Source organism: Limulus polyphemus, unplaced genomic scaffold (assembly GCF_000517525.1).
Source record: "Limulus polyphemus unplaced genomic scaffold, Limulus_polyphemus-2.1.2 Scaffold1804, whole genome shotgun sequence".
Lineage (NCBI taxonomy): Eukaryota > Metazoa > Arthropoda > Merostomata > Xiphosura > Limulidae > Limulus > Limulus polyphemus.
This window is the reverse complement of record NW_013667414.1, coordinates 221,745-235,473: the sequence shown is the minus strand read 5'-3', so window position 1 is coordinate 235,473 and position 13,729 is coordinate 221,745. Positions and strand designations below refer to the sequence as shown.

General features: G+C 34.4%; 1 protein-coding gene across 1 annotated transcript in view; it reads right to left on the bottom strand.

Annotated features, from left to right (window-relative positions):
• The window catches only part of LOC106464991 (exocyst complex component 7-like), a 91,489-nt gene that overhangs the window by 10,060 nt on the left and 67,700 nt on the right, over window positions 1–13,729 (bottom strand). The window contains exons 17-22 of the mRNA XM_022392819.1: window positions 12,533–12,627; window positions 10,374–10,500; window positions 9,487–9,748; window positions 9,230–9,308; window positions 8,859–9,052; window positions 7,404–7,499 (exon numbers count right to left, since the gene is read on the bottom strand). Of these exons, the coding sequence (XP_022248527.1) occupies window positions 7,404–7,499; window positions 8,859–9,052; window positions 9,230–9,308; window positions 9,487–9,748; window positions 10,374–10,500; window positions 12,533–12,627 (853 nt within the window). The remainder of the gene's footprint in view (window positions 1–7,403; window positions 7,500–8,858; window positions 9,053–9,229; window positions 9,309–9,486; window positions 9,749–10,373; window positions 10,501–12,532; window positions 12,628–13,729) is intronic.

Sequence of the window (13,729 nt, the reverse complement as noted above, 5' to 3'; positions counted from 1 at the left end):
CTTGCTCTACAATTGTACGAGGACAGTTAAGCCTAATTTTTACAGTACTACAGTAATGCACTTAATAATTTATAATGCACCAAAAAATATAAAACAATAACATACAAAAAGTAGACAAATTCCCTTACCTCCAACTTTTTCTGGCTTTGCAACTATGTGACAAGAGCTGTTACAAATTCATCCAAGCTCGTCAATAATTTTCCCATGGGAATGAATCTTGTACTGTGAGTGAAATTGATGATATTCTATTCAGGACACAAAGTTATACAATACGTCATTTAATAGATGAAAATCTTAACTTTCTATTGGTTATAGGTAATATATAATGAAACATAAGAGAAAACTATCAATGATTTATGAAAGAAAGGATGTGACAGGTGGGTGTGGCAGGAGGGGTCTGATTTTCTATTTGATAGCTCTGTAACCAAACAAAATTGAAGACTATAAAATTATGGTTTGTCTGAGCAATAATTGATTTTATAGTGAGTAACTTATGTTTAATTTCGTACTTTTTCAATGGGTAGTGGATAAAATAGGGATGAGAAAATATGTCATGTTGATCATACTAGTAGAAATTCTGGATTTTTTTTTAAATATTGCTTTGTAGAATTAAGAACCTAAAACGTGTATACTATTAAAATATAGATTATTAACTAAGATTTTATGTTATTCTAATTGGTATAACATAAACAAAAAGTAGTTTAATAAAATTTGAATACAAGACACTAAAACCTTGGGTTAAGGGCAGTAAATGATACCAGGGAAAAGAGGGTTAATGAATTTTTGCATACTGATGCAGTAAATCATCCACAACTTTAGTCACTGTGTCTATGTTAAAGCACGAAGATGCATCTACTAATAACCATGTAGGTCTTACTAAATAAAACAGGTTATATTCTAGTTGTTATATAGGATTATGATGTATCCGGAAATAGTACGTACCTTTGATAAGTTTTACAATCTCTTTACTTAAAATGGATTTTCAATATACAGTCTTCACAGAACAAATAGCTTATGCATTGCCGCTGATGCTGAGAAGATTTTATCCATGTGCCAAGCTTTTAGATGAACTCTCATCCCTACATGTAGGAATGTTCACTGTGTTAATCTATGGTGCAATAAGTATTAGACTATACCCTTCCACCAATAGGAGGGTGACACAACATCCAAGCACTTATGAATACCAAAAGCCCATTCTTTAGGAGGCAAATACACATATCAGAAGTGTGGATGTAAGGCAGGTAGTGTTGTGTAACGACGAGATGAGAGATGTATTTCAGATAGGGAAGATGTTAACTTTAGACAAGATTACTCACCTCTCTACAGAACAAGTAGCTAACTTTAGATTACCCGCTTCTCTACAGAACAAGTAGCTAACTTTAGATTACTCACCTCTCTACAAAACAAGCAGCTAACTTTGGATTACTCACCTCTGTACAGAACAAGTAGCTAACTTTATATTACTCACTTCTCTACAGAAGTAGCTAACTTTAGATTAATCACTTCTCTAAAGAACAAGTAGCTAACTTTAGATTAATCACCTCTCTACAAAACAAGCAGCTAACTTTGAATTACTCACCTCTGTACAGAACAAGTAGAGAACTTTAGATTACTCACTTTTCTACAGAACAAGTAGCTAACTTTATTTTATTCACTTCTCTACAGAAGTAGCTAACTTTAGATTAATCACTTCTCTACAGAACAAGTAGCTAACTTTAGATTAATCACTTCTCTACAGAACAAGTAGCTAACTTTAGATTACTCACTTCTCTACAAAACAAGTAGCTAACTTTAGATTACTCACTTCTCTACAGAAGTAGCTAACTTTAGATTACTCACCTCTCTATAAAACAAGTAGCTAACTTTAGATTACTCACCTCTCTATAAAACAAGTAGCTAACTTTAGATTACTCACCTCACTATAAAACAAGTAACTAACTTTAGATTACTCACTTCTCTACAGACAAGTAGCTAACTTTAGATTACTCACCTCTCTATAAAACAAGTAGCTAACTTTATATTACTCACCTCACTATAAAACAAGTAGCTAACTTTAGATTACTCACTTCTCTATAAAACAAGTAGCTGACTTTAGCTTACCTCTCTACAGAACAAGTAGCCATAATTCTACAGTGACAAGAGATATTTAGAAAAATAAATAACATTCTGAGAATATTGTGACAGAAAGAGGAAACACAGTATGTGTCTCCCACTGAAGGGGATAACTGAGTGTAAGGATCACTTGGTGTCTCAAGCGGAGAATACTCTTTGCCAAGTATAAATGGTTGGTCAGAAAGGTTGTATCACAAGAACTTGATATTTTTAAAAATTATTATTATTAAAGTGTTACAAAAGTGGTCGGAACGTGGAGGTTGCTCCTCTGGTAGATCCTATAAATGAAGTTTGGCTAGGGCAAAATGTCAAGTTATACAGTACAAATACTTAGAAGAATACACAGGTTCAGGGATGACTCCTCCCAGATTTGTATAAAGGAGAACTCAAAACCCATTTTCCTAGTCACAACCACTGTGAATAGTCCAGTTCTTAGTGTTGGGGGTAGACTGTACAACTCCTCCAGGTTCACACCCCTGCCTTACTTCCAATTGAAGATGGGCATTGACTTGATCTCATACAAGATGGATTACACTATCTGCAGGGGAACTCTCCATATCAACTCCTTAGCAGCTTGGTACTAGGGAAGAGCTAGACTCCTCTAGAAGATATTTGGAGAAGTAATTTGTACAGGAAAAAATACCAGAGAGGTGCACAGAATAAACACGAATCATCTAACCTACATAAAGTACCTCAGTGCTACACTTTACAACGGGTCAATGTGAATATGGACAGCAAGAGCTATCCTAGTGAGTGGTAGCTTAGCCATTCTGATTTTTTGTGTTGGTCTGGTATGGTCTGGAGAATAAATATATAGATGCTAATGAAGCAGTCTTGCCGAAAAATTTATGGGCACTTAGCAGAAGTTGATGGACAGGAAACTTTTTGTTATTCCCTACTTGATGTGGATTTTGGGACAGAGAAGAACTTTCTGTGAAGTACCACCAGAATATGGTGGGTTACTGTGTTTCTTTTTTTTAAAAATACTTTTGTTATGGTCCTGTTGGAAGGTTGGAGAATGGCAACAAAACCTAGAGGTTGATGAGACTAAAATGTGAAGTAATTAATGGGACATGAAGGTGTCTGGAGTCATCCTCATCCCTGCCAGCAGCATTTCACCCAAGGGACATCAATGGGCAGAGGCAAGAGATATGTGAAATTATGAACTTAATGGGTGGTAACAATAAAAATATGAAAAGTGTCACCCAAAAAGAAATACCAAAAGCAGGTGAGTTGATATATCCAGTCAAAGTGGAGAGAGAGACAAATCACAAGAAGTACAGAAATCTTATGGTAGGAAGACATGATGTTGATTGCCTCTAAAAATGGATGTAGAAGTGTGGTAACATCATACTACCCACACAAGACAAGAGATGTAGAAAGGAGGTAACATCATACTGCCCACACAAGACAAAAGATGTAGAAAGGAGGTAACATCATACTGCCCACACAAGACAAAAGATGTGGAAGTGAGGTAACATCATACTGCCCACACAGGTTAAAAAGATGTAAAAGTAAGGTAACATCATACTGCCCAAACAGGACAAGAGATGTAAAGGTGAGGTAACATCATATTGTCCACACAAGACAAAACAGATGATCAAGGTCTCAACACTGTACAGAGAAGAAATTGAAGGGAGGGTGACTGTAAAGAATATCCGATCACTCTCCGTGGCAGTCCTAGTCTTGGGAAGGAAGAAGAGGACTGGAAATTAAACTAACCTGTTCTGTGAGAAAAACATGCAGGAGGTGTCTAAGGTAAAAATATCAGAGTGGCATCTCCCAGAAGGAAAAAACAAAAGATATGTCTTAAGTGAATTCTGATATAGTGAGCAGATGGCCAAAGGTTCGTGCAGAGGATTTCTAAGGGCCCTGATAACATAGGTTCTAGTCTGAATGAAGAACTGGATGAGAAGAATAACTGATTATAAAGGTCCTGAGAAGGTCAATAAGAGCTAGAGAAAGAAAAAGTGAATAGCCAAGGAAAGACAGAAGGTGGAAAAAGCTGCTCTGAACACAGTGATTGAAGCAATGGATAGACTGCTTTCAAAAGCCATATGAAATAAAAGAAGAGAAATAATATGAGGAGTGGTAAATGAACAAGCATCAAAAACCTATCCACCTGTACTTAAAAACCACAAGGGTAGATGGCCAACAAGAGCAAGCAAGGAAATTGGCAACTTTCCAAGGGATCAGATAAAAAAACCCACATGAAGATGAAGAAGTGGTAAGTGATGATGAAAGATGGATGTCTAAGGCTGAAGTAAAAGCAACTTACAAGATGGAAGAATGACTCCTGAATCGCTAAAAGATGAAAGAGTGGAAACCACGACTGAGCTAGCCAAAGAGGGTGACCAAAAGAGTGGAAGCATGTTACTGAGAGGTGTTGCAAGAAGAGGGTTCTCATAGTGGAAATAAATCCACTGAAACACCAGAGGATGTAAGGACTTAGTCTTGGTGGGACAGCTGACAAGTTGAAAGCCCCAAGCATATGGCAGGCTAACAACTGGCTGCTGTAGTAATGGGCACAAAAGAGGATCTCTAAAGAGAGAGAAAGCAGTAATCTTGAGAGCCAGCTACCTCCTTGTTGATAGACATATGAGATAACAAAGATGGAAAAAGATAGTAGCAGGCCTGTTGAACTGCTAACATTTTGAGGGCATTGATGTGGTGAGACCACTCCTCTGAAGACCAAAAACAAGAAATAATGAAGACTAGAAGGAATGCATCTAGTCATCACCACCCACCGCCAACTCTTGGGCTACTCTTTTACCAACGAATAGTGGGATTGACAGTCACATTATAATGTGACTATGATTCAAACCTACAACCCTCAGATTACGAGTCAAGCGCCCTAACCACTTGGCCATGACGGGCCACTCTAGAAGATAGGAAGATTTCTGACCATAGGTCACAGAGAAGGAACCTTGAACTTGGGGAAGATGTTGAAACTAAGAGTCGACCCAAAGTTGAAAAGAGGTAAGAGAGGAAATAGGTAAAAAAATCCTAGAGGCAAGAAGCTTGCCTAAGAACTAGGCAAAAACAGTTGGAGTAAGAGAAAAAATTTCACATACCTGAATTATCAGTAGTAGTAAAAGACAAGGATGAAGTTACCTGATCCTCAAAAGGAAGAGAAGAGGTCAAATCAAAGGCAGGCTGTTTAAGGAATTGGTCAAATTCAAAGAAGGATCAGCAGGAGCTACAGGATTATGGGGCCATGAGATTAAGAATGTAAGACAGAACTAACCACTTAATGTCTAATGGCTGTACAGGAGCTACAGAATTATGTTGCCATGAGAATAAGAATGTAAGACAGAACTAACCACTTAATGTCTAATGGCTGTATAGGGGCTACAGAACTATGTTGCCATGAGATTAAGAATGTAAGACAGAACTAACCATTTAATGTCTAATGGCTGTACAGGAGCTACAGAATTATGTTGCCATGAGAATAAGAATGTAAGACAGAACTAACCACTTAATGTCTAATGGCTGTAACGTCACTTACTGTCAGAGTACCTCCAGTTTTCACTGACGTAGAAAAAAAGACAACTTCTGAGGAGAATTCAGAAATGTGGATACAAGAACTATTATTAAATATGATCCAAGAAGTTGAATTAATAGAAAGTATTGTTTTTTTCATTTGTTTTTATTTCTTAATTTTCTAAATTTCTTTTTGATGAAACCAAGATTGATTATTGGATTTCGTCTAAGCCCTATCCCAAGTTTAAGAATGATGTATAATATTCCTTTCAAGGAAACCATATCACAGCCTCTTGGACACTTGTCCTTAATCTTATGATTTGATATGTAAAGGCATCAAAGTAATATAAGAAAAGCAGTAACTTTTTAAAAGCTTTAACTGAAAATCAAATTAAAATTAAAAGTTAGGTGCAGCACAAAAGATCCTTTATTTTAACAAAAGGCCTAAGGAAATAATATGACCAAACACTACAGTGCAGAGGAAAAGGATGAGCTTTTATTACACAGCAATTGTTCAAAGTGAATGGACGATATGGCACAATCTTATTGGTGGAAAGGTATAATGTATAACAGATTAATGCAGTTCAAATTATTACATGTAGGGGGTCACAGCTCATTCAAAGGCTTAGCATCCATGCTTAACTTCTCAGAAACAGTGCTGAAGTACTAGTTATTTTTAAGAGAAGTGAGTAACCTAGTTTGATATTGTCATTCTTAGATATTGCACATGCAATGAGTAACATTTTGGCAGACATATCACCGGAGAGTGTGGTAGCACTCTCTATGTGGGGATGGCACAGACGTTCTTATTAAAGCAATACAAAAGTCATCTGAATTTTCTTCTCTATGAGTCATCAGAAGCTAGATGTAAAGAGCTACCTGACACAGTCGCTCTATCTCCAGTGTATATCCTGCTTTTCAGATATCCAGAGTGTCATAAAGTTGAAAACTGGTGAACACCAAACCGAGAGTTATCATTTTTGTTTGTCATCATCTTTCTTCAATAGGCCTAACACCTACCTAGTTTTAACAGTAACTATGATTTTATCATCATTTGAAAGAGCAAAACAGTCTTCACAATCTTTGACTACCTATTATATTATTATCTTATGCAAAATTTATAAAACTTTAGAATACACTGTATAACCTAGTAATCCACTTACACTACCTTATAATAAAACATAAACAAACAAGTATTGGGAAAAAATTTATCACTAAATAAAAAAGCTATGTAGTGCTGGCTACTGAACTTGAAAAAATGAACCAAAAAAGATAGGGATGGGAGTGGACATATCATTTTATCCGGCTAATGATAACTTAGAAGACTAAGCTGTCTTGACTTTACATGGAGAATGAAATCCCTACATTACTGGCTTCCTCAGTAGCAAAACAAATAGAACCAGAACTTCCAATTATAAAATGTTACTCTATTGTATAATAGTCATAAAAGTAGTATTTTAAAGTTAACTAAAGGAAATGTATAATGATGAAAGCTGAGATTCTATTCAAACACCAAGCTTTTGATAGACAAAGTGGGGGAGCCAATAATGTAGGGATTTTATTCTTTATTTAAAGTCATGATAGCTTAGTCTGTTAAGTGATCATTAGCAGATCAAGTGATATGTCCATTTCCATCCCTATCTTGTTTGGTTCCTTTATTCAACTTCAGTTGCCAGCTCTACATAGCTTTTTTATTTGGTGATAAATTTTTTTCCTTATGACAACCTTTCATTTTGACTTTCAATCACTGGAAAACAACACAGACAACTTCAGCTCATACAAGATTCTGCTGAGTAACAAAATCTTACCTTTGAGAATATATCCTTTTCTGGTCTCTAATTTCATCATTGTAATGTCCTCCTACATTTTCATTATACAGGTGTACTATGTCTAAAAGGCCAGAACTGTAAAGAAAATTAAATGAAACCAGTAAAAAAAGCTGAAAATGGAACTTGTAAAAACCACAAGAGAAACATAAATTATAATGAAATGATTCTCTTCAGTATCATGTATGTGCTTTCAACAAATTGAATATTTTTTCTTATTTGAAGAATGTTTAATTTCTTTGTTTCTAAAACATTTACAAAATCGTGGAAAAAAAGTTTTATGAAATTGACTGTCAAACACCACATCAAAACAATAAAAGGGTAGTAATTGGTGCAGTGCTAGAGAACACAGAAATTTTTAATAGTAAAATAACAATGGATATTATATTAACAGTCTTAATGTTGTTATTTAGTTCAAACATTACACTGGATATTGTACTAACAGGTTCTATGTTTTTATATAGTGAAAGAATTACACTGGATATTGTACTAATAGTCTTAACATTTTTAATTAATGAAAACAGTAAAATGGAAATTAAAAACAAAAACTGAAACATTTCTTATCAAAACTGTGATTTTGATTATAAACTATCTAGCTAATTTCTTACTTATGTAATGAGAACTGATTTTGATTAAGAACTATCTAGCTAATTTCTAACTTGTGTAATGAGAACTGTGATTTTGATTAAAAACTATTTAGCTAATTTCTTACTTGTATAATGAAAACTGTAATTTTTGATTAAAAACTATCTAGCTAATTTCTTACTTGTGTAATGAAAACTGTGATTTTGATTAAAAACTATCTAGCTAATTTCTTACTTGTGTAATGAAAACTATCTAGCTAATTTCTTACTTGTATAATGAGAACTGTGATTTTTGATTAAAAACTATCTAGCTAATTTCTAACTTGTGTAATGAGAACACTGATTTTGATTAAAAACTATCTAGATAATTTCTTACTTGTGTAATGAAAACTATGATTTTTGATGAAAACTATCTAGCTAATTTCTTACTTGTGTAATGAGAACTGTGATTTTGATTAAAAACTATCTAGCTAATTTCTTACTTGTGTAATGAGAACTGTGATTTTAATTAAAAACTATCTAGCTAATTTCTTACTTGTGTAATGAAAACTGTGATTTTGATTAAAAACTATCTAGCTAATTTCTTACTTGTGTAATGAAAACTATGATTTTTGATGAAAACTATCTAGCTAATTTCTTACTTGTATAATGAGAACTGTGATTTTGATTAAAAACTATCTAGCTAATTTCTTACTTGTGTAATGAGAACTGTGATTTTGATTAAAAACTATCTAGCTAATTTCTTACTTGTGTAATGAAAACTATGATTTTTGATGAAAACTATCTAGCTAATTTCTTACTTGTATAATGAGAACTGTGATTTTGATTAAAAACTATCTAGCTAATTTCTTACTTGTGTAAGGTTTTCTGGATGTAATGAAGATTGTTCATTCGGAAAATGGCCTTAAGATAAGCATCATTGTACGATTCACTCTTTGTTGTTAGGGCCAGTCCCAGAGCTGACAAGACTCTGTCTATAGAAGACAAAGAAACCACATAAACAATAATTTCCTGTTGGGGCCAGTCCCAGAGCTGACAAGTCTCTGTCTATAAAAGACAAACAAATCCCATAAACAGTAATTTCCTGTTAGGGCCAGACAACCAAATCACATAGACAATAATTTCCTGTTAGGGCCAGTCCCAGAGCTGACAAGACTCTGTCTATAGAAGACAAACAAATCACATAAACAATAATTTCCTATTAGGGCCAGTCCCAGAGCTGACAAGTTTCTGTCTATAGAAGACAAACAAATCACACAGACAATAATTTCCTGTTGGAGCCAGTCCCAGAGCTGACAAGTCTCTGTTTATAGAAGACAAACAAATCACATAAACAATAATTTCCTGTTAGGGCCAGTCCAAGTGCTGACAAGTCTCTGTCTATAGAAGACAAACAAATCACATAAACAGTAATTTCCTGTTAGGGCCAGTCCCAGAGTTGACAAGACTCTGTCTATAGAAGACAAACAAATCATATAAACAATAATTTCTTGTAAGGGCCAGTCTCAGAGCTGACAAGACCCTGTCTATAGAAGACAAACATATCACATAAACAATAATTTCCTGTTGGGGCAAGTCTAAGTGCTGACAAGAGTCTGTCTATAGAAGACAAACAAATCACATAAACAGTAATTTCCTGTTGAGGCCAGTCCCAGAGCTGACAAGATTGTCTGTAGAAGACAAACAAATCACATAAACAGTAATTTCCTGTTAGGGCCAGTCCAAGTGCTGACAAGACTCTGTCTATAGAAGACAAACAAATCACATAAACAATAATTTCCTGTTCGGGCTAGTCCCAGAGCTGACAAGACTGTCTGTAGAAGACAAACAAATCACATATACAATAATTTCCTGTTCGGGCTAGTCCCAGAGCTGACAAGACTGTCTGTAGAAGACTAACAAATTACATAAACAATAATTTCCAATCAAAAATTAATAAAATACTTTTCCACCTAAACCTTGAATTTCTAGCTTTTCTCTATATCTAATTTTTTTCACTTTCTTCTAATAAACAATTCTAATATATCCAATTCCACAGAAACAAAAACAAATAAACTGGACAAGTTTATAAAATTAGTTAAGGCACTACTAAGCATAACCAGCCTCATGTCAAGTGCCTGAAGCAGCTATGATATTTGATCCTTTGTAAATTTCTCAATCCACAAACAAGTCTATGAAATCTAATAAACTAATATCTCAAAGAGTTATTGAAGTCCTGTACTGAAGTCTCCACAAGCTGTCAGCTTAAAAAGAGATATATATAATTTAGTGGTTTATACAAAAAAATACACCAGAACATCTTATATATATGAAAGAAAAATCATTAAGAATTTCTTTAAAGTATGAACTGAAGGTTTAATGAACTTACATATATACTGGGCCAGAGCAAGTTTACTTGGATCTTTAGCTTCTCTAGCAGCTCCAATATCTGAAACTGCTAAAACTGACCCCAACATGTCAATATAATCTTGTAGTTGTTCTAGCAGCATCATCACCTGTAGAATAACAATATGTGAAACCATTAGCAGAAATCCCAACATATCAATAAAGTTTTGTCATTGTTCTATTATCATCTGTAGAATAACAGAATCTGAAACCATTAGCAGAAATCCCAACATATCAATAAAGTCTTGTCATTGTTCTATTATCATCTGTAGAATAACAGAATCTGAAACCATTAGCAGTGACCCCCAACACCATGGTAAAATCTTGTAGTTATTCAGTATCATCTGTAGACTAACACTATTGATATGTTAAATGGAAGACATCCACACATTTTCTATATAGTAAGACTGACAATTTCAGTAGTATAAAAAATGTAAAAAATCTTGACTGACTTTTTAACCCTTTGGCAAGTTATTACTTAGGAGAGAATTTGCAGGTTTCTCTCTTATGAAGGAAACATAAGTTACACATTAGAATTTTAGGAAATAATACTTAGCTAATTACACACAGTTATACTGGTATTACATTGTTTATTGAACTTTAAAATCTACAACAGAGCTACTAGCATTTGTGAGTTCAGCAAGTAAGGTGCACGATATTCTTTCTTTAATGTTATTGTTTTTAATAGCATTAGTAAGCATTATTAGTAAGCAAATGTTAACGAAATTTGGCAGATCATCAGTAAAAATTACAATGCTTTCATACACAATATATAAATTTTTTTATTAAGTCCTAAGGTTTGTAAAGCAATGTTTTTCTCATGCCTTTTTTCTTATCACATCTTGCCTATCTAGCCTGCAAAGTAATTTTCATTTTAAGATTAAAAATACTTTTATGCATCAGAAAATTTTCAAATTTCACATGCTAGTTACAACCTTTGTACTCAGTTGCTGCTAAGCCTTTACAAATTTTGCACATTGTGGATATGAAACAAAATAATTTTGTTGAGGTTTTTATATATACATTTGAATAACTATAAAATCATAAATTACTACATCAACATCGTAGAATTCCACTATAATTTATCAAACTTATTAACTAAGATTTATTTTACTCTAAAAAAATATGAAATTTCAAGCAGACTAAAGACACACCCTACCTCCTTAAAATATTGGTTTGAAAGAAAGAAATGGCATTCAAGCACGTTAAAATGGCTGAGAGAGCTACTTGGAGGACATTCTGTGCTTCCAATTGGTTATTCATGCCATATATAGAAGTAAATGTATACAAGAGAGTGTTTCCAAAAATGGAAAGAGGTGGGCAGGGTGCCATTGTGTTTTATTTATTACATGAGCAATATATTATCAAACAGAAAAGATAAAACTTTCTTATTTTATATTCTAGCTTATCGGTAATACCGGTAATTTGAGTTCCTAATTTGTACGAAACTACAAACTTAGTATTTTGACATCAGAAACATCTAATTTGAACCAGTGCTGCATTCAACATACCACGTGACACAAAAATCAATGTTTATGTGTGTTTATAATACTTACTTTTAAATTAAGAAATTGAGTAATGTATAGTACTAAAATCTGAATTATAATCTACAGTTTGATATCAAACTTATTGACATAAATTCATGAAATAGTAGTTCAATAGAATTTTTGAATGCAAGTCACCAAACGAGATGATGTGACCTTTCACCTGTGACCCATTTCGAAAGGGTTAATATTTGTTGTTTAACCCTTTAGGCACACCCATTGCCATAAGATGACCACATGATGCAGTTTAAATTTCCCATTAGAAATACAAAATCAATAGATAAAGCCTAATCTTTAAAGATGTCAATGTTAGCCAGCAATTCGTATCCAACCTGGTGTGTGTTGCTATTCAATAAAATTTTGAATGCGAGTCAACAAACGAGATGACATGGCCTTTCACCGATGACCCGTCTTGAAAGGGTTATTTTGTTTGTTAGAGATACATGAGGTTTGGATAAGGCAAAACTGACATTAGTAAATATCAATCTGACTGAAATCTTAAAATAAGGCATATATTATCCAGTTTCTTACTTTTATCACCTACTGTTTACTAAAGATTACAAAAAAAACAAGAAACAGTTACAGAGTTAAAACTCACGTTACTATTCAATTCGTGGACAGTTCCATCTTTGGGTAGTTTAGTATCAGGATCATTTTTAATGCTGTCAATAAATTCCTCCAAGGCTTTGTGAATCTACAAAACACCATTCAAATTTTCTTAATGGTCAATATATTACTAAAGGTTAGATTTAGCAAACACTGAAAATGTAATAAAAAATAAAGCCATCTCCTTACTACTGTCTATAGAATATCCCATCATGTACTCTACACTCAACAAACATAATGTATTTTCCATTTCTTGGTGTATTCAATCACAGTACATCAGCTTCGTTTAAGCCACCTAGTGTCAATGTACTAACATACTTTTGTAAAGAAACATTCAAAGATGCAAAATAATAAAAGCTACTCAAAATCTTTATTTCTTCTCAGGTGTTCTTAATTTTGTAATGTTTTTAATCTCTTCACTTGAAGATAGTGTGAGCGAAAAAAATACCTCTTACACAACAGTTTTCAAACAAAGGTATTCATACTTGTCACAATACATTAGTATTAGGCTTATTATATTTTTAAACACTACATTCTTTACCCAATCATTCTAGAATTTTAAAGACCAGTTGGGATACAAGAAACAAAATAGTGTTGGAACACTATTTAAATAAGCCATTTTTACAACAATTGAGCTTGCATGAGCCGACCTTGAACCTTCGTGCGCATGCGTGAATTTTTTCCCGCTTGTTGATTCCGTCAGTTGTTGGCAAGCAGCCATTGAGTGAGGTAGTGTGTAGTGCTCTCGTCGGTTTTTCATTGCAAGGAAAATGACGGAACGACTGGAGCAGCGCTACTGCATCAAATTTTGCCAGAAACTGGGCGACAGCCAGGTGGAAAACATTCGGAAGATTCAGACAGCTTTCGGTGACGATGCTATGGGCATCACACAGATTAAGAGGTGGTACAACCGGTTTAAAGACGGCCGCACAACGGTGGAGAGCGAGCCACGCTCCGGTCGGCCATCAACATGCCGAAATGACCAGGTCATTGCCAAAGTGAACGCTATGGTGATGCGGGACCGTTGTGTGACTATCCGAGAAATTGCGGAAGAGGTGGGCATCAGTACTTTTTCGGCACATTCCATTATGACCGAAGATTTGGCTATGAAGAGAGTGGCGGCCAAATTCGTGCCGAAGCTGCTTATGGTGGAGCAAAAGGACTTCGTGTTGAAGTCTCACAGGACATG